General features: G+C 44.0%; 1 protein-coding gene across 2 annotated transcripts in view; it reads right to left on the bottom strand.

Annotated features, from left to right (window-relative positions):
• Positions 1–25,613, bottom strand: part of PARN (poly(A)-specific ribonuclease) — a 183,548-nt gene that overhangs the window by 44,381 nt on the left and 113,554 nt on the right. For both annotated transcript variants that reach the window (XM_055409530.2, XM_055409531.2), the window contains exon 22: positions 14,033–14,219. In XM_055409530.2, coding sequence (XP_055265505.1) covers positions 14,033–14,219 — 187 coding nt within the window. The remainder of the gene's footprint in view (positions 1–14,032; positions 14,220–25,613) is intronic.

Here is a 25,613-nt window from a genome sequence, read left to right as displayed (position 1 = left end):
TCATATGTGAAACAGATGACCAGCTCAAGTTCAATGCATGAAACAGGGCACTCAAAGCTGGTGCACTGGGATAACCCAGAGGGATGGGATGGGGAGGGAGGTGGGAAGGGGGCTCAGGATGGGGGGACACATGTACACCCATGGCTGATTCATGTCAATGTATGTATGGCAAAAATCACCACAATATTGTAAAGTAATTAGCCTCCAATTAAAATAAATTAATTTAAAGAAAAAACAAAAAGAAATACATAAATCTCAAAAAGAATCCGCCTTCTAACGCAGGGGATGTGGGTCTGACCCCTGGTCGGGGAACTGGGACCCCACGTGAGCCAGGCTGCGACGACTGAGCCCCCGTGTGCCACAAGTAGAGAGAAGCCCCGTGCTGCAGCAGAAGATGATGAGTATTGCTGTGAGGATGCCACGTGCTGCAGCTAAGACGATGCGGCCAAATAAGTAAAAAAACTGAAAAAGATAACAGTCCTCTATGTGGCATGTGGCTAGGCACAATCTGTTTGAGTACCTTCTTCCCTTGAGGATAAAGCGGCATATCAGACCTGGGAAAATGTATAGGGGGTCTGATGGACAGTGGAAAGCACAGGGCTCTGTAGCCGACCTGGTTTCAGGCCCCAGTTCTTTGTCAAGAATTGTTTAATCTCCCCGGGCCTCCGTGAAATGGGGATAACCTCCCCCCTCCCCCCGCCAAGGGCTGCCATGAGCAACACAGGAATGAAAATATGAGAGTCCTAGCTCAGAGCAGGCACTGGGGATACTGGCATTCGGGAATTCCTTCATTCATTTATTCCCCAAACATCTGAGCATATCCGCTGGGTCAGACTCCAGGTTATGTGCTAGCGAAATCAAGACATAAAAACCATGGCACCTGCCCTGAAGGAAAACAGGAGAGTAACTTAATGACTATAGTGGTGACAGCAATGTATTTTAAGTTCTGAAAGGATCAACTTTGGGATCTGGAATTCTACATTCAAGCAACACTACCAATTATGAAAGTGAAATTGAGACATTTCTACAGAGTTTACTAACCATACACTGTTAATATATATATGTAAAAAGGAAAAAAATAATCACTCCAGGAAAAGATTACTTACCTTAAAAAAAAAAAAAAACTACACATGAAAGGCTGGGAAATTTGGAAAATTATCTTTGGGTAGCAAAGCTTTAATGGCACAGGAATCAATTTTCTTCTCTGTGGGCCCCATTATGCTACTTTTTCTTTTCAGAATATTGCATTTACACAATCATATTATAGATGCTGTATACAGGCTTCCCAGGCAACAAGAGTGGTAAAGAACTCACCTGCCAATGCAGGAGACATAAGAGACACGGGTTTGATCCTTGGGTTGGGAAGATCCCCTGGAGGAGGACATATCAACCCACTCTAGTATTCTTGCCTGAAGAATCTCATGGACAGAGGAGCCTGGGGGGCTACAGTCCATAGCGTTGCAAAGAGTCAGACATGACTGAAGCAACTCACAGATTATAGATGCTGTATATCTACTGCCATCTCTTGGAATCAAGATTCTCAAGAAAGCACAAAAGGACAGATACACAAAAGTAGTAAAAATAAATAAATAACATCACTCACCAAAGTGAGAAGGGAAACAGAATGTAATATACAAGTGTTAAATTGCTAATCTTTTTTAGAAGTGATCAAGATATATTGGTCAAAGTGTATAAGACGAGAAACAGGTATAATTTAAAAGTACAGTGATAATAGAAAACGAAGAAAATGATAATAGTAGCTGCCACTGGGAAAAAGAACTGGGAATGTGGAGCCAAGATTTCCTCCCTTCACTTTATATTCTCCTGTACTATGCAAATTTTTAAAAATTATGCACATTTATCACTCCAGTGGTTTAAAAAGTGTCATGGGAAACACTTTTTCTGCTAAAATATGTGTAACTTACAAGTTCTACAGTGAATTTTCCAACATTTAGTCTGCCTAAATATAAGAAAGATATTAAGGTAGCTAGACTTGATAACTTTTATAGTCTTTTTCAGAAGCTAAGGGTCTATCCAAAGGGAAATACAAATTTTGTCACTGTCATTTGGATAATGTAAAGACACACCTGTAAAGTCTGTTCCTAAGCTATTGAACCAAGAACAAAAAAATAGGAAATTTCCCCAGGAAAAGGCAGCTGAAACCCAGGAACAGAAGCAGCAAAACTAAATGGAGATTTCTGCGGTAGAACCAGGAGCAAGAAAAAATAAACAAGAGAAAGTCAACACTGAGAGGGAGTAAGTGGCCTCCAGGGTAAAAGGGGTGGGGCTGAGGCTGCAAAGATTCATTCTGAGATGGGGGGTGGGGTGGGGTGGGCTTCCCAGGTGGTGTTAGTGGTAAAGAACCCATATGCCAATGCAGGAGACAAGGGTTCCATCCCTGGGTCAGGAAGATCCCCTAGAAGAGAGCATGGCAGCCCACTCCAGCATGCTTGCCTGGAGAATCCCATGGACAGAGGAGCGTGGCAGGCTACAGTCCATGGGGTCGCAGAGTTGGACGCGACTGCAGTGACTTGGCACGCAGCATGGGGTGGGGGTGGGGTGGCAGGGGTGGGATCTGGAAGTGAGAGGCAACCGCTCTGTCACAGAAGCTGGAAAGCAAATGTGCAGAGAGGGCCAAGGCACAGAGGACAAAAAAGGGCTGAGGACAAGTTTCCTCTGCTCCAGACAAGTGCTAACCGTCTTCTTGAAATCACGGGGAAAAAGCGTGTCAAAGAAATTCTAGTACAGAGCTGACAGGTGGGAATTTGAAAACAGGCAGTACCCAGTGAAAGGGTCAACCGTCTTCTCTCTATTGGGTGCCTGTCTTTATTATTTCAGCGTGCACGGCTGTGCTTAGTTGCTCAGTCATGTCTGACTCTTTGCCACCCCATGGACTCTAGCCCACCAGGTGCCTCCGTCCATAGGATTCTCCAGGCAAGAATACTAGAGTGGGTTGCCATGCCCTTCTCCAGGGGATCTTCCTGACCCAGGGATCGAACCCAAGGCTCTCGCATTGCAGGTGGACTCTTCATGGTCTGAGCCACCCGGGAAGCCCCATTTATACATTTCAGTGTGGTAAAGGGATTTCATAGGCTCACTTAAGATACTGGTTCACCCAATCTTATTTTTATTATATACCTCTTAACCAAAAGTTCTCCTGCTACAGGGATTTTCAAAAATCTAACTCTTTGGGTTGAGAAGAAGCTACCTGCTATTTGAGGAGATTCTCAAAGGGTCTTGGGAGTTTGTATCAGTTGCCCTACCTACACTGGACACAATGTAAAAACACTTGGGATTTAAGATCTAGAAGGGACTTTGGCCTTCTTTCCAATAGATGACTCATTTAAGACGAGAAAACAGGGCTCTTGCTGGTATTCACTGAAGGGAAGAATGAACATAGTCTTTCCCAAGGTCCCAGCAGAGCGCAAGCTAGAACACTTCTTGTCCAGCTGCCTATAAGTCAGTTCCCTTTTCACTCTGTGGGCGCTACTGTCTCTATGGCATTTTTTTTTTCGGTCAGAGGAGAGAAAACACTTGCTCCACAGACCCATTTATGAATAAACATGTAAGCAGTCTGACAAAGCAATGGGTCCTGGGACCCAGTCTGCTTCATCTGAATCTTCTGTGTCTCTAAAGGGCTTTCCCTCCATTTCCTAAGGAAATATGTACATTCAGTTACTTGCAGAAACCGCTAACTTCAGATGAAAATTATATGAAATCTGAAAACTATAGCTTTGATGTACGCTTTAGCATTTCCTACATAAGGAGGAATTCCCAGGAGCTACAGAGGATGAGATGGTAGGATGGCATCATCGACTCAATGGACATGAGTTTGGGCAAACTCTGGGAGATGGTGAAGGGCAGGGAAGCCTAGCGTGCTGCAGTCCATGGGGTTGCAAAGAGTCAGACACAACTGAGCAACTGAACAACAACTACATTTTCAAGGAAGGCTGAAATTTAGTCTCACAGAAAGGAAAGGCTAGAAGGAAGACAAGCCAAAGGGTTTTTTCCTAATAGTTGAAATAAGCCAAAAAGAGCAAATAACCCACAGACATGATGGACCAAACCTCTGTAAGGGCAAAGTGGCTTTGGAAAACCATTTTCTTTAATTACAGAACATCCTTAGAAAAATGAGAAGGGAAAGAGCATCTGTTTTTTGAAGACAGTTTCAGACACCAGTGTCTGCTTATGGGGACTAAGGGTCTATTAGTGAGATCTTAGATGTTTCAGCATCCACTGCAAAGGAGGATTCTTCAAACGCTATGCCAACCTGTACTTACTCACTCAGATCTCTTGCCACCAAATCAAATCTCCTTTTTCCCTTCTCAAGCAAATCCAGCAGTTTCTCAGAACCGAAGTCCTATCTTTCATCCAGTTATCAACTATAAACTCAGGTGAATATTCTGAATCTATTACAGAAAAGACTTCCGCCACAACATCAGTGCAAACAGAAGAAATGGACAATCACCTCCAGGGCAAGTGCTGACAGCCAACCCTGGCAGCTCAGCAGTCATGAGGTGTCTCCCAAGGTCTCAGGTCAATTCTCTAAAGCCAACAGGAGCGAGTCACAGAGCCAACCGTAAGGGCCCTGAGAATCTTAACTGGACTTTTCTAATTATGCCTCAATTTTTGTTTATACTTATGCTATTTTCCCCAGACTTCAGTCCCTTATTTTTTTTTAAACAGTATTAACTGTTTTAAAGAAAAAGAGAAAAGGAACAATGGCAACAACATAACCAAGTTTACAGAATGTAGAAGTAAAATATGAGACAAAAGTTCACAAAGGTTGAGGGAGGCAGATAGAAATACACTCTAGTAATAATCTTACACTGTTCATGAAGCAATGTAACCTTCACCTGAAGATAAACAGTGATTCATGAAAGAGGAGATTCATAATCTCAGAGGAGTGCTTGGCCAACAGAAATATAATGTGAGCCAGATACACAATTTTAAATTTTCTAGGAGTCACCATTAAAAAAGAAACAAAATGAATTTCAATATTTTTATTTAGCCCAATATATAAAAAATGTTATCATCTCAACATGTCATCAATCATTCAAAATCATGCATGTTTTAAATTTGTAACATCTCAGTTTAGACTAGACATATCTGAAGGACTCATTAGCCCTGTGTGGTCAGTGACTACCATACTGGGCAGTTAGCTCTAGAGCAGGGGTCAGCAAACTTTTCTGTAAAGGAACAGACAGTAAACATTTTGAGTTGTGTGGGCTAACTAGTCTCTATCATAACTACTCAAATCTGTCATCGTAATGCAAAGCAATCAGAGGCAAAATGTAAATTAATAGGCATGGCTGTGTTCCAATAAAACTTTATAAACATGTCAGCCAGATCTGGAAGGAAATGGCAACCCACTCCAGTATTCTTGCCTTCAGAATTCCATGGACAGAGGAGTCTGGCAGGCTACAGTCCATGCAGTCGCAAAGCTTAAGACATGACTGAAGCAACTAACACAATACAGTTTGCCAACCATTACTCTGGAGCAATGACAAAAAATGACACAAAGAAATATAAGCAAAAAGTTGATAGGGAAGATAAAAATGGGAGGCTACAGTATCAGTAAACACTAAATAACACACAATTCATCCAAAAAGAGACAGAAAAGAGGTACAGAGGGACACAGAACAATCAAGACCAATAAGAAACACCAAGATAGAAGACAGCTTTATTTGCATCATTAACTAGGTTAAGAGTAAATTAGGCAGGAATTGCCAGAATGGATAAAAAAGCAAGCTCCAACCATAGGCTGTTTATAAGAAACCTACTTAATTATAAAGACAAATAAGTTGACAGTAAAAGGCAAACATATAGCATAAGAAACAAGAGTGGCTGTATTAATACCAGATAAAATAAACATCAAAAAATTTATTTCTAGAACGGAGAAGAAATACTCCACAATGATAAAATGGGAAATTCATTAAGAAGACATAACAATCTATAAGACAGGCATACATTTATCAAAAGAGCTTCAAAATACATGAAGAAAAAACTGATAAAATTTAATGGAGAAATAAATCTACAACCACAGTTGGTGATTTCAATACCACTCTCAGTAGCTCAAAGAAAAAGTAGACAACCCTTCCTCCCACCCACCCCCACAAAAAAACCCAACAACAACAATTTAAAAAACCTAACTCACAATCAGTAAAGATATAGAAGAGTTGAGCAAAACCATGAACCAATGTAACTTAAAATGATATTAATGGAATATCACACTCACTCGAGTGCACATAGAACGTGTACCAAGACAGAACACATGTCAAGCCATAAAACAAGTCTCAATAATTATCAAACAAGTTCTAAATAACTCATGTGTTACGGAAGAAAGCACAAGGGAAATTAGAAAATATTTGTAACAGATGATAGTGAAAAGAAAATATGTCAAAATATGTGGAATGCAGCTAACAAAAATTAAAGGAAAATTCACAGCTTTAAATACTTCTACAGAAAAGAAGAAACATAACTTCAATGAGTTAAGTTCCTACCTTACAGTGGGAGAATAACATATGAAATCCAAAGAATCCAAAGAATAACTATTAAATTCAAAGTAAGCAGAAAAAATGATAATAAGAAGAGTATAAAATGAAAAAAGAGGACACAAATGCAATACTAGATAAATGCTGGTACTGAGAATTAACACCGAGCAAGGAAAAAAAGAGAGACAACACAAATTACTAATATTAGAAGTTTTTAAAGGGATATAATTATAGATCCTATAGATACTGAAATTATAAGGGAATATTTTCAGCTAATAATTTTATGCTAATAAATTTGACAACTTAAAATAGAACATTCCTTGGAAAACAGAAATTCATAAAGTGATAAGAAATAATAGACTCGTATCTATTAAAGAAATCCAGTTCACCATCAGAAACCATTTCACAAGAAACCCTTATAACCAGATGTCTTCACTGGTGTAAGTAAGTAAGTGTTAGTCGCTCAGTCGTGCCCGACCCTTTGTGACACCATGGACTGCAGCCCACCAGGCTCCTCTGTCCATGAGATTTTCCAGGCGAGGATACTGGAGTGGGTTGCCATTTCCTTCTCCAGGGGATCGTCCCAACCCAGGGATCGAACCCGGGTCTCCTGCACTGCAGGGAGATTCTTTACCGACTGAGCTAAAAGGAAAACTTGACCAATAATTTAACCAACGCCCGCCTCCCCTCAAATCATATACACACTGTCACCAAATAACAGAAGAGGAACTTCTTAACTATATGCGGTCAGCACAATCCTGACACCAAAACTTGACGAAGATATAAAAAAAGAGCAAGCTACAATCTAATATTCCTCATGAACAAAGATACAGAAATAATTAACAATATATTGAAATCCAGCAACATGTAAACAGGAACGTTGATACATCACAAGCCAGTGGATGTATTGGGTCCATGACCAATGGACCCAATCCATGACCCAGCTGGATTTCTCTCAGGAATGCGAATCTGATTAAGCATTCAAAAGCCAACTAATGTCATTCAAAATATTAACAAAGGACAAAACCATATGACAATTTTGAAAGATAGGACTTCCCCGGTGGTACAGTGGATAAAAATCCTCCTGCCAATGTAAGGTACATGGGCTTTACCCCTGACCAGGAAAATTCCACATATCATAGAGCAACTAAGCCTGTGTGCCACGACTTCTGAGCCCGAGCTCTAGAGACCATGAGCCACGACTACTGAGCCCTCGAGCTCTACAGCCTGTGCTCTGCAACAACAGAAGCCACCACAATGAAAAGCCTGCACATCACATAAAGAGGAGCCCTCGCTCACTGCAACTAGAGAAAAAGCCTGCATGTGGCAACAAAGACCCAGTGCAGTCTAAATAAATAAATAAATAAAATTAAATGTAAAAAAATTAAAGAGGCAAAAAGATACAGAAATAGTATCTGAAGATATCCAACATCTATCATGATACAAAAGTCTTAGCAAACTGGAAATGGAGGGGAACTTTCTCAACCTGAAAAAAGACTTTTATGAACAACCCAATAATCACAGATCAAGGGGAGACAATGAACTAATACTGTAAGCAAGGAAAGGATATCCACTCTTCCGACTTTAACAATATACTAAAGGTGCTAGCTGGTGCAGTAAAGCAAGAAAAAGATAAAAGACACAAAGATTGGAAAAGAGATAAAACTGTTATTAGTATGCCAACATGACTGCATAAATGAAAACTGCAGAATATTAAGAAAAAACCCAACCTATCAGAATAAGCAAATTTTTAAAGGCTGAAGGGATATAAGATCAATATATATATATAGACTTCAAAATATATATTGAAGAATTAATTATATATCCACATAGAAGCAACAGACAATTTGAAAATGAAACAAACAATTCTACTTATGATTACATAAAGAATATAAGCATTTAGGGGAAAATGAATGTAACTACTAAGCCCAGATACTCCAGAGCATGTGCTCCACAAGAGAAGCCCATACACTGCAACTAGAGAAACCCTACATGTCCCAACAAAGATCCAGCACGGACAAAATTTTTTTAAAAATTCTTTTTTGTGGAATACAAAGGATCTAGAATAGCCAAAACAATACAAAAAAGAAGAACAACTGTTGGCGAGTTTCAGTTCAGTTCAGTTCAGTTCAGTCACTCAGTCATGTCCGACTCTTTGCGACCCCATGAATCGCAGCATGCCAGGCCTCCCTGTCAATCACCAACTCCCGGAGTTCACTCAAATTCATGTTCATTGAGTCGGTGATGCCATCCAACCATCTCATTCTTTGTCGTCCCCGTCTCCTCCCACGCCCAATCCTTCCTAGCATCAGAGTCTTTTCCAGTGAGTCAACTCGCCGCATGAGGTGGCCAAAGTATTGGAGTTTCAGCTTTAGCATTAGTCCTTCCAATGAACACCCAGGATTGATCTCCTTTAGAATGGACTGGTTGGATCTCCTTGCAGTCCAAGGGACTCTCAAGAGTCTTCTCCAGCACCACAGTTCAAAAGCATCAATTCTTTGGCGATCAGCTTTCTTCACAGTCCAACTCTCACATCCATACATGACCACGGGAAAAACCATAGCCTTGACTAGACGGACCTTTGCTGGCAAAGTAATGTCTCTGCTTTTTAATATGCTATCTAGGTTGGTCATAACTTTCCTTCCAAGGAGTAAGCGTCTTTTAATTTCATGGCTGCAATCAGCATCTGCAGTGATTTTGGAGCCCAAAAAAATAAAGTCTGACACTGTTTCCACTGTTTTTCCATCTATTTCCCATGAAGTGATGGGACCAGATGCCATGATCTTCGTTTTCTGAATGTTGAGCTTCAAGCCAACCTTTTCACTCTCCTCTTTCACTTTCATCAAGAGGCTTTTGAGTTCCTCTTCACTTTCTGCCATAAGGGTGGTGTCATCTGCATATCTGAGGTTATTGATATTTCTCCCAGCAATCTTGATTCCAGCTTGTGCTTCTTCCAGCCCAGCGTTCCTCAAGATATACTCTGCATATAAGTTAAATAAGCAGGGTGACAATATACAACCTTGACGTACTCCTTTTCCTATTTGGAACCAGTCTGTTGTTCCATGTCCAGTTTCAACTGTTGCTTTCCTGACCTGCATACAGGTTTCTCAAGAGGCAGGTCAGGTGGTCTGGTATTCCCACCTCTTTCAGAATGTTCCACAGTTTATTGTGATCCACACAGTCAAAGGCTTTGGCATAGTCAATAAAGCAGAAATAGACGTTTTTCTGGAATTCTCTTGCTTTCTCCATGATCCAGCGGATGTTGGCAATTTGATCTCTGGTGCCTCTGCCTTTTCTAAAACCTGCTTGAACATCTGGGAGTTCACGGTTCACATGTTGCTGAGGCCTGGCTTGGAGAATTTTGAGCATGACCTTACTAGCGTGTGAGATGAGTGCAATTGTGCGGTAGTTTGAGCATTCTTTGGCATTGCCTTTCTTTGGGATTGGAATGAAGATTGACCTTTTCCAGTCCTGTGGCCGCTGCTGAGTTTTCCAAATTTGCTGGCATATTGAGTGCAGCACTTTCACAGCATCATCTTTCAGGATTTGAAATAGCTCAACTGGAATTCCATCACCTCCACTAGCTTTGTTCATAGTGATGCTCTCTAAGGCCCACTTGACTTCACATTCCAAGATGTCTGGCTCCAGGTGAGTGATCACACCATCGTGATTATCTTCATCATGAATATCTTTTTTGTACAGTTCTTCTGTGTATTCTTGCCACCTCTTCTTAATATCTTCTGCTTCTGTTAGGTCCATACCATTTCTGTCCTTTATCGAGCCCATCTTTGCATGAAATGTTCCCTTGATATCTCTAATTTTCTTGAAGAGATCTCTTGTTTTTCCTATTGTGTTGTTTTCCTCTATTTCTTTGCAATGATCGCTGAGGAAGGCTTTCTTATCTCTCCTTGCTATTCTTTAGAACTCTGCATTCAGATGCTTATATCTTTTCTCCTTTGCTTTTCGCTTCTCTTCTTTTCACAGCTATTTGTAAGGCCTCCTCAGACAGCCATTTTGCTTTTTTGCATTTCTTTTCCATGGGGATGGTCTTGGTCCCTGTCTCCTGTACAATGTCACGAACCTCCGTCCAGAGTTCATCAGGCACTCTTATCTATCAGATCTAGACCCTTAAATCTATTTCTTACTTTCACTGTATAATCATAAGGGATTTGATTTAGGTCATATCTGAATGGTCTAGTGGTTTTTCCTACTTTCTTCAATTTAAGTCTGAATTTGGCAATAAGGAGTTCATGATCTGAGCCACAGTCAGCTCCTGGTCTTGTTTTTGCTAACTGTATAGAGCTTCTCCATCTTTGGCTGCAAAGAATATAATCAGTCTGATTTCGGTGTTGACCATCTGGTGATGTCCATGTGTAGAGTCTTCTCTTGTGTTGTTGGAAGAGGGTGTTTGCTATGACCAGTGTGTTCTCTTGGCAAAACTCTATTAGCCTTTGCCCTGCTTCATTTCGTGCTCCAAGGCCGAATTTGCCTGTGACTCCAGGTGTTTCTTGACTTCCTACTTTTGCATTCCAGTCCCCTATAATGAAAAGGACATCTTTTTTGGGTGTTAGTTCTAAAAGGTCTTGTAGGTCTTCATAGAACCGTTCAACTTCGGCTTCTTCAGCGTTACTGGTTGGGGCACAGACTTGGATTACTGTAATATTGAATGGTTTGCCTTGGAAACGAACAGAAATCATTCTGTCGTTTTTAAGACTGCATCCAAGTACTGCATTTCAGACTCTTGTTGACCATGATGGCTACTCCATTCCTTCTAAGGGATTCCTGCCCACAGTAGTAGATATAACGGTCATTTGAGTTAAATTCACCCATTCCAGTCCATTTTAGTTCACTGATTCCTAGAATGTCGACGTTCACTCTTGCCATCTCCTGTTTGACCACTTCCAATTTGCCTTGATTCATGGACCTAACATTCCAGATTCCTATGCAATATTGCTCTTTACAGCATCGGACCTTGCTTCTATCACCAGTCACATCCACAACTGGGTATTTGTTTCGCTTTGGCTCCATCCCTTCATTCTTTCTGGAGTTATTTCTCCACTGATCTCCAGTAGCATACTGGGCACCTACCGACCTGGGGAATTCCTCATTCAGTATTCTATCATTTTGCCTTTTGATACTGTTCATGGGGTTCTCGAGGCAAGTATACTGAAGTGGTTTGCCGTTCCCTTCTCCAGTGGACCACATTCTGTCAGAGGTTTATGCTACCTGATTTTGAAAGTGAAAGTCACTCGGTTGTGTCCAACTCTTTGCAATCCCATGAACTATACAGTCCATGGAATTCTCCAGGTCAGAATACTGGAGTGGGAAGCCCTTCCCTTCTCCAGGGAATCTACCCAACCCAGGGATCGAACCCAGGTCTCCCACATTGCAGGCAGATTCTTTAGCAGCTGAGCCACAAGGCAATCCCAAGAAAACTGGAGTAGGTAGCCTATCCCTTCTCCAGTGGATCTTCCTGACCCAGGAATCAAACCGGGGTCTCCTGCACTGCAGGTGGATTCTTTACCAGCTGAGTTATCAGGAAAGCTTACTATAAAGTCAGAAATAAGAAAGCGTGGTGTTGGCATAAGAACAGGTATAAAAATGAGTGAACAGAAGGATCCAGAAATAGACCTAGACATACATGGTCAATTTATTTTTGACAAAAGTGCCAAGTCAACTTAAAAGGAAAGAAAAGTCTTTTTAACAAATGTTGCCAGAACAACTAGATATCCATATGGAAAAATATAAATCCTGACTCCTATCTCATACAAAATTCATCTGAAATGGCTCAAGGTTAAATGTAAAAGCTAAAACTATAAACCTTCCATAAGACAGGTTTCTAGAAAATTATTGCAACCTTAGGTAGGCAAAGTTTAGGGACAGGGAAAAATCCACCAACCATTAACAAAAAGTATTAACAGGACTTCATCAGCACTAAAAAAATCTGCTCATCAAAATACATCACTAAAAAAATGAATACACTACCCCAAACTCAAATAAAATGTACTTGCAGCACAAATATTTGACAGAGGATGTGTGGATCCAGAATATAGAAAAGAACTCCTACAAATCTACAGTAAAAAGAGGCAAGAGACTTATATATCTACCTCACGCAGAAGATATCTGAATGGTTAGGAAGCACACAAAAAGGCGGTTAACCAGAGAAATGCAAATTAAAATCACAATGCAATACCATCTCGTATCTTCTAGAATGGCTAAAAAAGACTGATAATACGAAGTGTTGACAAGGATGTGGAACAACTGAAATGTTCATACAACGTTCCAGCTAGGGGAGTATAAAATGGAGCATCCACTTTGGACAACTGTTTGGCAGCTCCTATACAATTTAACATACACATATTCTAAGAACCAACAATTCAAAAGAAATGAAAACACATACCCACAAAATTTTTTTTTACAGAAATGTTCATAGCAGCCTGATTTATAACAGTCCCACCTGGAAACAAACCAAATGTCCACCAACAGATGAAAAGGCAAATACTGTATATTCATACAATGAAATACTACTGAAAATAAAAATTAACAAACTCTTGATACACACAACACTAAGGGTGAATTCCAAAAAGATATTAAGTGAAAGAAGCCAACTACAACACTAGTGATTACATTTTTTATAAATTCCAAGAATAACCAAAATTAATCCACAGTGATAGAAACTTGAAATAGTTGCTTAGGATAATGCGGGCTTGGAGTTGCTTGAAAAGAGACACAACAAAAATTTGAGGTGGGAGATAGAAATCTTCTAACATCTTGCTTTGAGTGGTGGTCACATGGGTATATATATCTTTGAACCAGTAAGTATTTTAGATTTGCACATTTTATCATATGTTAATTAAACCTCAATTTTAAAAATCTCTAAAAACTGTTTTAAAGGTATGGAAGGCAATCCAAAATATTAACAGAGATTGCTTCTGGGAGGTGGGATTATGGCTAATTTTTTCTTTGCTGATTTCTCATCTTTATAATTTTCTATACTGAACTCCCCCTTCTCCCCCACCACCATTTTCTATGGTACTTATGTTTTATAGTTTCACAAAGATCCTAAAATGTCACCAGTATTCATCTTCTGAAAGTACTATAGGATTAGAGGTAAGTAACAGAAGTGTGTGTCAAGTTCTCCTTCCACAGCGGGCATGTGGTTCAGTGCCTATGTGGGACACGGAAGGGGCTCGGAAGCTCAGCCAGAAGCATCGTGGCAATCTGGGGACAGGAAGAGTTCAGCTCTGACCCCAGCTCACTCACCGAGTGGTGGGCAAGTCACGGAGCCCCTGTTTCTTCACCCCTAAGATAGGAATAAGATGTACCCCCTTTTCTGCCTCACTGGGGTTTTGTGGCTGTTAGCTGAGATGGTCTATACAGCACAGAAGGAATTAAGGGAGTAGTAACTTCTGATATTATGTGAAAAGTCAGAAACAGCCTTTCTCACAAGTCAGATTTACTACTCTTAGTCCCACAAGAAACAAGAACTTCGCTAGGATGATGCAAAGCTCTTCAAATCAACAGCCAAGAACTCTTACCTGTTGGCGTGGTAATGGTGATTCTGCGAGCCGTAGGAAGCGCACTGCGTGTTTAGCCGCTTTGGCTCAACCTCCTTCCAACTATCTTCCATCCATTTTCTCTTCACCTGCTTCTCTCGTCTTTTCCCGATATAGTCAGCATAGGTCTGGATGCGATAGCTCTCTGCATACTTGCTGGTATTGACAGCTACAAGGAAAAGAAAAAGTCCTTAACAAGGGGTCTGGCCTGGCCCCAGGATGTCGGAAAAGTGGCTTGAGGTCATCAAAGGAACCCTGAGGTCAGGTCTGCCATTTAGAAGCCAGGTGGCCTTGGGAACATCCCACAGCTCTCCCCATCTGAGTCTTCTCACCTGGAGCAAAGAGTCCTGCTCCCCAGCCTCCCTTACAGCATGAAAGTGCTCTCCCCAGCCTCCCTTACAGTGTGAAAGTGCTCTGTAAACTATAAAGAGCCAGAAAGATGTAAGCAACACATTAATTTTCAGGATATCTGAGGTAACATTACTGCCTGAAAAGTACTCATTTTCAGAGTAAGAAAATGAAAAACAAAACTGAACCACCAAGGGAAAACTGTTGTGAAAATAAAGATGACAAGAAAAGCAACATGGACAGCAGTGCTGATCCCTGTAGGTCTGTTGCATGCCTGTGCCGGGCGCTCTGCATACGTGATGTCTAACCTTCACAGCACACTTGCAAGGGAGAGATCACCTTTGTTGAATATAAGCAAATGGGGGCAGTGAGGTGGGGGGCTGCCGCAGGCCACGCTGCACCAGTGGCAGGGAGGAAAACCAGGCTGCTTGGACCCTAAGGCGAGGGCCCTTCTCAAAGTTCTGCGCTTCACTTTGGACTCTGCAGATTCCAGATAGTCCCACAGTACTTGAGACCTGCCTCTTCTCTTTCTCTTCTTCAGTTCAGTTCAGTTCAGTCGCTCAGTCGTGTCTGACTCTGCGACCCCATGAATCGCAGCACGCCAGGCCTCCCTGTCCATCACCAACTCCCGAAGTTCACTCAAACTCATGTCCACAGAGTCGGTGATGCCATCCAGCCATCTCATCCTCTGTCGTCCCCTTCTCCTCCCGCCCCCAATCCCTCCCAGCATCAGTCTTTTCCAGCGAGTCAACTCTTCACATGAGGTGGCCAAAGTATCGGAGTTTCAGCTTTAGCTTCAGTCCTTCCAATGAACACCCATCTTAAAGCCTGCTAATTCTCTGTAATGTGCTTCTGGCAGGAGTTCTTGAGAGCCAGAGCTTGTTCCCTTTTTGGTGTTAATGGGTGATAAGGCCAGGACCGTCTTCCTGCCTCTTTCTCGGACACGGGAGTGGCCTGGGAGTGAGGACCCACAAAAACTGTGTGGATGGGCCCCTTGTGCTGCTCTGGCTTCTGCAGTGTGAGCAAACACTCCCCGCCCACTGGTTATTACACCCACTAGCAGCGAGACAGTAAAGGCTGGGCCACGCTGGCAGGGAGCTGCGGGAGCAGACCTGGGACCTGCGCTGCTGGAAAAGCACCATGATGTCTGAAATGGTCTGTGTACCCACTTTCAGCAACTTCGTGGTACAGAGTGAAGGAAGTGAACGTTAGTCGCTCAGTCATGTCTGACTCTTTGCAACCCCGTGAACTGCAGCCCACCAGGTTCCTCTGTCCATGGGAATTCTCCAGGCAAGAATACTGGAGTGGGTTGCCATGCCTGTCTCCAGGGAATCTTCCTGACCCAGGGATTGAACTGGGGTCTCCTGAGTTGCAGGCAGATTCTTCACTGTCTGAGCCAAGTACAGAGTGGTTCCCAGTAAATATTATGTGAATGAATGCAGCAAGTGATGTTGGACACATGAGAACTGGACAAGGGACTCCAGTACTCCAGGGACCTTGAACCGCAGGGACAGACACCTAGATGAGACGCAGATACCCCCTGCATATCTGACACACCCAGCTTCACTCCAAGCAGACCAGACTTGCCTAAAACTCCTCAACACAATAGTAGTTTATAGAATGTCATGCCTTAAATGCTTAGCCATCTGAAGAACAAAAGCAAAATAAAACAACAAAAAGAAAAATAAGCAAACACTCCCACTCTTTATTTAAAGTATCTTTTTTTTTTTTAATTAAGAAGTTTGCTGTACTTTTCAAATATTCATTCTAGAGTTAAAGAGGGGTGGGGTGGGGGGAGGAACAAATCCTAAAGGTATTAAAGAACTTTCAAACTGTCCCAAGGAAGTAGAGTGAGTTAGTGAAATGTGAGCTCAAAACAGTGTGCTCTGACTCACTCACAAGGAGATAAACAGAAAGCAATCAGTTCTGCAGATATGCTATCGACCAAAGTCACTCAGAGCAAAGAACTGCAGAAACAGTATCCTTTGTTGAAAATCCTGTTCCTTGGGACAGTTACTTTTCTAGCTTCCAAAGGACTGCAAGTCTGACTTTCTCAGCTCATTCATCTAACTGCCCCACAATCTGTACATCCAACCAACATCACCCATCCATGCCTCCGCCCAGCAATCGCTCACTAAGTGTCTGTCCGTCCCAGGGACCAGGCTAGACATCTGGTAGAACAAGACACAGTCTCCACCTCTCGAGCCCACCTCCTCACAGGCAAGCTTTACGCACAGTGATGTAAGCCTGAGACTACCTACCATATAACAAAGGTTCACCTCTCAGTGCGATGGATAATGTGAACCCTCCACATGCTTATTCTGTACCGGTCATTGGCAAGTGAGCATCTGCTGGATTTTCCTCTTTAGGTTTCAGTCCTTACTCAGGAAGGCTTATTTTGAAGCATATCCCCAAGGGAAGACATCTACCGTAAAGCCTCTCTCGAGTTTCGTTTGGACTACCAAGTCAAAGAGGAGGCTTCAGTCAACATTCCCCATGAAAGCAAAGGTGATGATAAGGTCATAAAGGAGCCAAGATTATCTACTTAACAGCATCCGACTGTTTCCAGTAATTTAGGTCCCAGCCCCACGGACAAATGCTTCAAAAGCTCCCTAACCATGATAGGGAATTTATCTGAGCCCATTTGGAACGAGGAACGCTTAAAGGGGGAAACAAATAACAATCCCCTTTTCACTGCTGGCCTTCACATGGCAATAATTTACCAGCATTCCTTCAAGTCCCAGCAGCTTTGCAGCTCTCGTCGTTTAATCTGGAAGCCAGCTCTGGCGCAGAGCCACCCCTCTAATGGATGAATCAGCAAAATGAATTGGCTGTCAGCTGCGTCCTTCAGTGATTCCAGCTCGCCTGTCAGAAGTGGCGTGGAGCAGGCGGCTTGGTAACACTAACCTTTTCCAAATTTGTCAGGGAAATGATTCAAGGCCATCTTTTGGCCATGCCACTCTGTTGAAGCCGCTGCGAAACCAAACACGGTGAGGGCCCTCCCCAGCTCCCTGTGGGTGAACAAAAGCACCTCCTCTCCCGCAGACTTCACCCACCCACAGCTTCGCTGAGCCAGGCGCCCTGTCTTGAAGCATTTAATCTTCACAACCACCCCACAGGGAAGAGACATTCTAGTTATTACACAGATAAGAGACTGAACATCCGAGGAGCCAAGCACGCCTGCTTACAGTCTTGTAGAGAGAGCGACAAAGCTGGTTTGGAACCAACATGTGAGCTTTTTAAAAAATATAACATTGCCACAAGTCTGACGTATATTTGTGTATTTATGTGTCCATTTAGATTGAGGATTATCTCATAAAACGCCTCCTTGAAGAGGACTTATAAAGAACTACTTACAATGTTTAGATTTCTTTTTTTCTAAAAATGTAGAACCTTCTACTATTATCAAGCAAAAGATCTCCCCAACTAAGTCGAGAGCTACATTACGTTCACAAGAAGACTTAATGTAAGACACAGAGACCTTCCTAAATGATCTATAGATGTGATGCAATTCCAATTTTAAAAACTCCATTTTAATAAAAACACTGAAAGAAACTGTAAAGAGACTAAGAAAAATCTCAGCAGAACACTGAGCAGCGGTACAGAACCAGGGACTGGGGGGGATGAGGTCAACCACCAAGGAGGTGAGGGAATTCTGGGAGTGATGGAACTGCCCTCTGTGTCTTACTGTGGTGGAGGTTACACGACGGTGTGCGTTTGCTAAAACAAAGACCTGGCCAACTGAACAGTGTATGTGTATTTCATGGCATATAAATTACATCTCAATCATTCTGTGGAATTTGAAAGGTCTGATTCCAAATTTTAAATGGAAGACAAATGGGCCAATAATAGCCCAAACATTTCTGAAGAAGAATAAGAAGGGGACTTCCCTGACTAGCTAAAAAGGTATTGTAAACCTGTAGGACTTAAGACAGTGCCGTAATGGTACAGAGATAAACAAACTGACCGATGGTACAGGAAAGCCTAGAAACAGACCTAGGCATCTGTGAAACTCTGATATCTGACAGAGGCAGCATGACGGCGTGCAAAATGAAAAGTTGGAAAAATTGTTTATCCACAGAGAAAAAAAAAAAAAAACTGGATTCTTACTCACACCAGGCCAAAAAATCAACTCCAGATGGATGAAGCACTTAAATGTCAAAAGCAAACTTTGAAAACTTGAAAAGAAAATAGAAGTGAATATCCCTTCCTGAGCTTGAAGTAGGAAAGAATTTATGAAGATACAAAAAAATGTTAAGCATAAAGAAAAGATCAGTAAGTTTGGCTATATTAATATGAAAACTTGTGTCCGTCAGAAGATACTCTGAAGAGGGCTAAGACAATCTACATGCTGGGAAGAGATATTTCTAACATGTGCGACTGATGGAGGATTAGCACCAGAATACATAAAAACGCCTACAAATCAGTAAGAGAGGACCCAACAGAAAAACGGGCAAAAGACACAAAAAGCACACTCAGTCATTTCACAGAAAAGGGAGCATAAAATGCCAATAATTATATAAAGGAGTTGCTCAACCTCAGGCAAAGGCAAATTACAAGCACTTAAATAAGGTATCATTTTGTAGATTTGTAGAGGGAGAAGTAGGGGGGAAGGCAGGGGGAACAGGAGACAGAGGGAAAGAGGGGAGAGCGAGATTGAGTCTGAGGGCTAGAGAGGCACAGAGCCTCAAAAAAGCAAGAAAAGGATCAACATGACTTTTATGAGAGTATGGTTCCCCATTTCCACGCTCCCCCACCAGGAATCAGGGGTTTGGGATGTGGAGGAACAAAGAGATTCTTGTTATAATTTATTAACGGTATTTTAGCTCTTCTGGTTGAGTAGTGGTTTCACAGATGTTCATTACATTGTAAACAAATTGTTTAGGTTTTCTGTTGTGTACTAGGTCCAACTCCTAAGGGCCGTTTCTGAGACTAAGGTTGAAGGTCTCTTGTAGGAGGTAAGAGTTTCTCCAATTTGAATGTCTCCGGTGATAAGGAGGTGTCCCTGAATGGCTGAAGTGCTGTAAACAAGCATGGGGGTGCTGACACACCAGGCTTCTCAGACCTTCCCTGGGGAAGCTGAGGACACTTGTGAAGCCTGTTATCAAGCTGCTGCAATCATTTTACTGCAGCAATGGCTAGGAGGGGGCGGCAGCAGGGAGCATCGGTAAACTTCGAAAGCAGTTACCACCATCAGCCCTGCGTTTTCTGCAGTGGCTACCCTCAGCCAACATCAGGTTCTCAGTCAGTTTCTAAGGGAATTACCTATGTGCTTATCCATCCAATAGTTATGAGAAAGGGGAACTATTTACTGGTTACTTATTCTGCCAGGTACGGGAAAATCCTGTAAGGATTATCGTGACTTTATAGATAAGGACACTGAAGCTCAGAAGAAGTGATGGGTTCAAGGTCCCAAAGATGACAAGTTTTGGGATCCAAACCAAAGCTGCATTCTTTTCATGACACCATGTGCACTGGAAGGGTCCCAGACCATGTCACTTGGAGTTAACACAGGCAGATGCCTCTGTCTGCGAGAGCTTCAGGGTCCGGCCACCTCTCCATACCACAGTGTTGTGTACATAGCAGAAGAAATCTCTCTGTGATAACCTGGTACGTTCACCTCCCACCAGAAGTGACGTCTGCTGAGAGTGACCTCTGCCAGCTTTGCAGACCCAGATCCTCCGCCCCACCCACCAACGTGTGCTTTAATGCTTGACGGTGCCCACTTCTGATGCCCTTCACGGCCTCTCCTGACTCCTCCCTCAGCTGCCAGCCTTGGGCCCTGCACCACTGTGTCCTCAATCTGGGCTTTCAACCCACACCAGGAGGGCACCCAATGCTGCTTTGCGTTTGCGTGTTTATTTAAATGAGAACATACTGAATTGAGAAGTTTTTTCATATTCTAAAAAATTTGATCCAGTTTGGGTTTTCAATAGCATGACCATTTCCCCACTTTTACCAGAGAGAGAATGGACGGGTTTATCTTGGATTCTTAAGGAGACAGCCAACTTTATAAAAAAGTGTGTGCAAGCTCAGTCAAGCCCTACTCTTTGCGACCCTATGGACTGTAACCTGCCAGGCTCCTCTGTCCATGGGATTCCCCAGGCTAAGAACACTGGAGTGGGTTGCTATTTCCTTCTCCAGGGGATCTTCCTGACCCAGGGATGGAACCCACGTCTCCTTTGTCTCCTGCATTGGCAGGGAGGTTCTTTACCACTAAGCCACCTGGGAAGGCCTTCACAAAAACACTCAACCCTAATAATGGTCAGTAGAAACATTTGCCTGCGTTCAAACAAACGACCCTGGATGTACTTCCCCTCCACCCGTCTAAGGAGCTAGGCGGATAACATGCTCGCAGCACTCGGCGCTCTGTCAGAAGCACGTGCAGCGCAGCTATTTCCAGGGTGTCCAACAGCTGAGACTGTTTGAGTCGCCCAGGACACAAACAGCCCTGTTCTACCCTTGCCAGTCCATCCTCATCTGTAAAACTCTGCAGAGTCTTCAAGATAAAGGGCCAGCCTGAGAGAGGACGTCAGGGCGTTTAACTCAGTGCAGCCCTCCCTCAGCTCTGACTTCTTCCCACGTGTGTTCCCAACGGGGCCAGGCGCTCTGTGAGGGAAGGGACCGTACTTTACTCATCTGTATAGCCCCTGGGTTCTCCCATGGTACTCTGGCAGGAATTTGAACGAAGATTATGGAGGGAGGGAAGAAGCACAGCTTTTCTATCTGTTGGCAGCTTGTTTCAAGAGAAGAAAGCCAGAACCAGGACACATATTCACATCTTCATTTAAAAGTTCCATGATGAAGGCTGATTCAGGGGACAAAGAGTCCTGGGCTGGACACAAGGGGAGGGAACTCTGACTCTGAAGGGTTGGCTCTCTGGGCAGTGACAGCCCACGCATGTCACACCCCTGAGCCTCACAGCAACACCGGGAAACAGATGGTGATGGCTCTTACAGCACCTGGCGAGGCCAATGCGCTACCCCGGACACAGGGTCAGGGCCCCGCACCCATGACTGCTTGTCTACTGCTCCTCATACAGTGCTTACTCACCCAATGAAGGGTTTCTGTCCACTTGCTTTTAAAGCACTAAGGCTAGGGACTTCCCTGGCAGTCCAGTGGTTAGGACTCCATGCTTACACTGCTGAGAGTCTACGTTTCGATCCCTGGTTGGGACACGAAGATCCCACAAGCCTTGTGGTGTAGTCAAAAGAAATAAAATAAAAAATAAAATACTAAGGCATGTGAAAGAGATGCAAGCCCTGTAAACAGGACAGAGGACATAATGAAGTAAGAGGCAGGGACAGGGGCCGGTGGTCGGTCTCTCCTCGTGGTCCAGTGGCTAAGGCTCTCCACTCCCAACGTAGGGGGCCTGGGTTTGATTCCTGGTCAGGGAACTGGACCCTGAATGTCACAACTAAGACCTTGCACAACCAATTAAAAAAGGAGGCACAGGGGCACTGGTTTCATCCATCTCTGCTTTCCCCCGGCTTCCAGAACAGCACCTGACATGAGACACTCAGGAAAGAAATGGACTAAGGCCAGGGAAGCAGGCTCAGGTCACGATGCCTGAAAAGATGTGAAGGACAGAATGTGACAGAAAGAGCAGCTGAGCGCTCACAGATCCAGGCTCACACCCCCCACACTGGGTCCTCGGCACCGTGAGCCCCAGCACCAGAGAGGAAGTGGGTCCCGTCCTGGTTCCGCCACCTAGAGCCCGCCTACCCTGTGCTCCTCCACGTCACCCCCTCATTCTGCCCGTGGCTCCCACAGCGCCTTTCACCTCATGGTCTCTAATGAAGGCCAAGGAAGTGGAGAAGAAAACACTTTCCACAAACTGGACGAAGGCTGACGTGTAGATATGGCAACATTTATTTGAAATCTACACAGAGGGAGGCCATGAAGTCAAGTGGGAAAAACCACAGGTTCTGAGGCCGCAGAGGCCTGGGTTCAAATCCTGCCCAAATTTTTACTTGCCTGAGGCGGAGAAGGCAATGGCAAGCCACTCCAGTACTCTTGCCTAGAAAATCCCATGGATGGAGGAGCCTGGTAGGCTGCAGTCCGTGGGGTCGCTAAGGGTCGTACACGACTGAGCGACTTCACTTTCACTTTTCACTCTCACACATTGGAGAAGGAAATGGCAACCCACTCCAGTGTTCTTGCCTGGAGAATCCCAGGGACGGGGGAGCCTGGTGGGCTTCCATCTTATGGGGTCATGCAGAGTCGGACACGACTGAAGTGACTTAGCAGCAGCAGTAGCAGAGGCAAGTCACCAGGCCTCCCTGGGCTTCCCTCTCTTTATCCATCAAATGGGGCCCATTTACCCATCTAATAGATAGCTATTAGGAAGGGCAGTGCTCTTAGCACAGGGCCTACTGCGGATAAATCACATAGTTCACACTAAAAGAACTGTGTTTAAAGCATCCTACAGAGACACAGATTCAGCGAGCTGCAGCTCATCACATGTGGGGGGCTGGCAGTGAGGGGGCCTCACACACCCAAGTCTGTAGCAGCTCATGCAATAGCACTATCGTCTAGAACTGGGGTCTTTTCCATGCAAAAAAATATGAAAATAAAGTAGACTATACAGGAACCCATACATCAATACGGGACAAGTGTGAAATCAGAAAGTCTGAACCATAATTTTAAAAAACTGAAGAGACCAAAATTAGTCAATTAATTTTTACTAACTCTCCTGGCAACACCACAGCCTGCTTCTGAAACATGCATCTCATTCATTCACTCCACAAACACGGGCTCCAGGTTCTGTGTCAGGCACCAGGGCGTGATGGAAGGGGACAGATGATCCCCTCCCAAAAGCAGCTCACAATCTGGAGGAGGAAGAAAGGAAAGGAACGGACTGGCAGGGGAGCACTGGGGAGGCAGGGCTCTAGGTGAGGAATAAAGATTTCAGCACAAGGAGCAAAAGGCTGACGGTGAGGAAGAGGCCACCGCTTAAGTTCCCAGCTTCCAGGGCCTCTGCCAACTGCCTCTGTGTTCACTGAATGGCATCGCCAAGAAGCACTGCTTCCATGAACTAGCCTGGGGGTGGCGGGTGGGGGGGAGGGGAGGTGCTTTTCTTTTCATGGTTCCTAGCTGAAAAGTCAATTAAAAATAAATAAAGCCACCCTTCATTGAGTGCTTACTACATATAAGCACTCTGCTGACTGCTTTACAAATATATTTAGCTCCTGCTTGTTCATTTCCTCACCCTTCCACCTGTGCGTGAATATAGACACTAACGTATGAAACTCTCACTTGTTCATTTATTCGTCTATCCATTCACTGATGAACAAACACACCATCTTCTATGCCTGAGCCACTGGAGCTGAATTGGAGCTCCGGTCCTTGTATTTGCTGGGAGGGCAGGACAGGGCACAGAGCCCCACACATGCTGAGGGTTAGAAAAGCGCTCTGGAGTTTCCAGTGGAGTGCTGGCTGGTCAAGCCTGGGACACAGGGACCGTTTCTCTAAGGAAAAGACACTCGGTCTTTCCTGAGACCGAAGGTGAGAGAGCAGACAGTGTAAAAGACACTGGGGACGGGGAAGTGCGTTCCAGGCAGGAGGAGCATGGAGCGACTGACCTGATGAGGAGACACAGTCTGGACGGAGGAACTGAAACACGACGTTAACAGTGGAGATTGCAGAGGGAGCGAGGAGGACCTGCAGTGACGCCGAGTGACGGGCACCCCACGCCACATGCAGCGGGACCCACAGTCTGGCTTCAGTCACCTGGAGGGGGTACGAGTGTGATCTGATGTGTGTGTCTACAAGGCCACTGCGACCGACGGGGAAAACGGGAGGAATGGAGAAGGCACGGAGTGAGACACTGAGAAACAGCAACACTTACTCACCTTACAGATGGGAGGAGCAGGGCCCGAGGGGGAGGGGGACTAACCTAGAAATCCGGGGCTGCGGGGCCCAGGAGGGAAGAATGGTCAGTGTGCTGGGGACCAGGCAGGAGGACAGGGCCCTGGGGCTTCAGGGCACAGAGTCACCAGGGACCACAGCTGAAGCAGAGGGCAGATGGCAAGGATGATGCATGCAGACTCCTGGGACTTGCAAAAGGAAAGGAGTCATTGGGAGCAAAGGGCACTGGGATCAGGAGTCCTTTTGAAAAGATGGAAAGGGTTCGGCAGGTTTTCAGGGTGTTGGAAAGAAGCTGCAGGTGGGTCCTTGTGAGGCCTGGAGAGGACGTGGGGCCCAGAGCATGTGTGGGGGCCCCCCTTCGAGTGGAGGGAGGAGTGGGTTAGAGCTTTATGAAGCCAGGGTAGGAGGCCCCACCTGGAAGCTGGTGGTTTCCTGGGTGGAGGGAGGGGGTCTCCCTAAGTGCCCTGGGGCTGAGGCTGGGAGGACAGAGGGGCAGGAAAGGCTGTGGCGCTGTGACAAGCATCCCATTGGAGACAGTGGCCTTCTCTGCAGAATGACCAACTCTCCCATGCTCTTTCTGTCCTCAAAGCAACCCTGCAAGATGGGCAGGAGCTCTGTTCTCAGACACAGAAACAGAAGCTGAGAGAGGCTGAGTAACCTGCAGAGGATCAAGAAAACGACGATTTTATGATGGAGTCAAACAGGAGCAGGTGGAGTTCCAAAAAAGTTTAGAATTGAGAGTCACTTAAAAAGAGAGAGGAAGAATTTTTTTTTTTTTTTAAGATAAAACACTTAATATAGGAAGTTAGGAAGCAATTCCATACTTAGTAGTTCTGACAAACTTGACAGACAGCTGAAAGAGCTAAGGTAATTTGCAACATTCTTCACACTTCTTGGGAAAAAATTAAGGTTGATGTCTCAACTACACAGGAATAATTCAAAGTACAATCAAAGATCTCCTCCTAGAATGTGCGAAATGGCAGATCCTAAATGTCAGGAACACTGAATAAATTGTACTCCAGGGAAAACTAAATAGTACATGTTTTTTGTTATACTATTTTATAACAGTGTCTTTAAGGCCTGCATATATCACAGAGGAGTACAAATAATAATCGCGGTTTACAGAGAGGTTACCGTGTTCCAGATGCTATATGAGCTCGAGTCCTAATATATTACCGTACAGTCTATAATACCCTAATATATTAACCTTAACATAGACTCTTTCATCTCTAATCCTATCCTCTACAAAACAGCCCTATTTTGAATATGACCAAACAAGAGGCTCAGATGGGTTCAGTCCCTTGCCCGACATCGCAGTGCTGAGTGGTGGTGAACAGCCAGTTCT

This window comes from Moschus berezovskii, chromosome 27 (assembly GCF_049115385.1).
Source record: "Moschus berezovskii isolate FMDL1 chromosome 27, NW_MosBer_1.0, whole genome shotgun sequence".
Classification (NCBI taxonomy): Eukaryota; Metazoa; Chordata; class Mammalia; order Artiodactyla; family Moschidae; genus Moschus; species Moschus berezovskii.
Note: the sequence above shows the minus strand (reverse complement) of the source record. Positions and strands in the feature narration are given on the sequence as shown.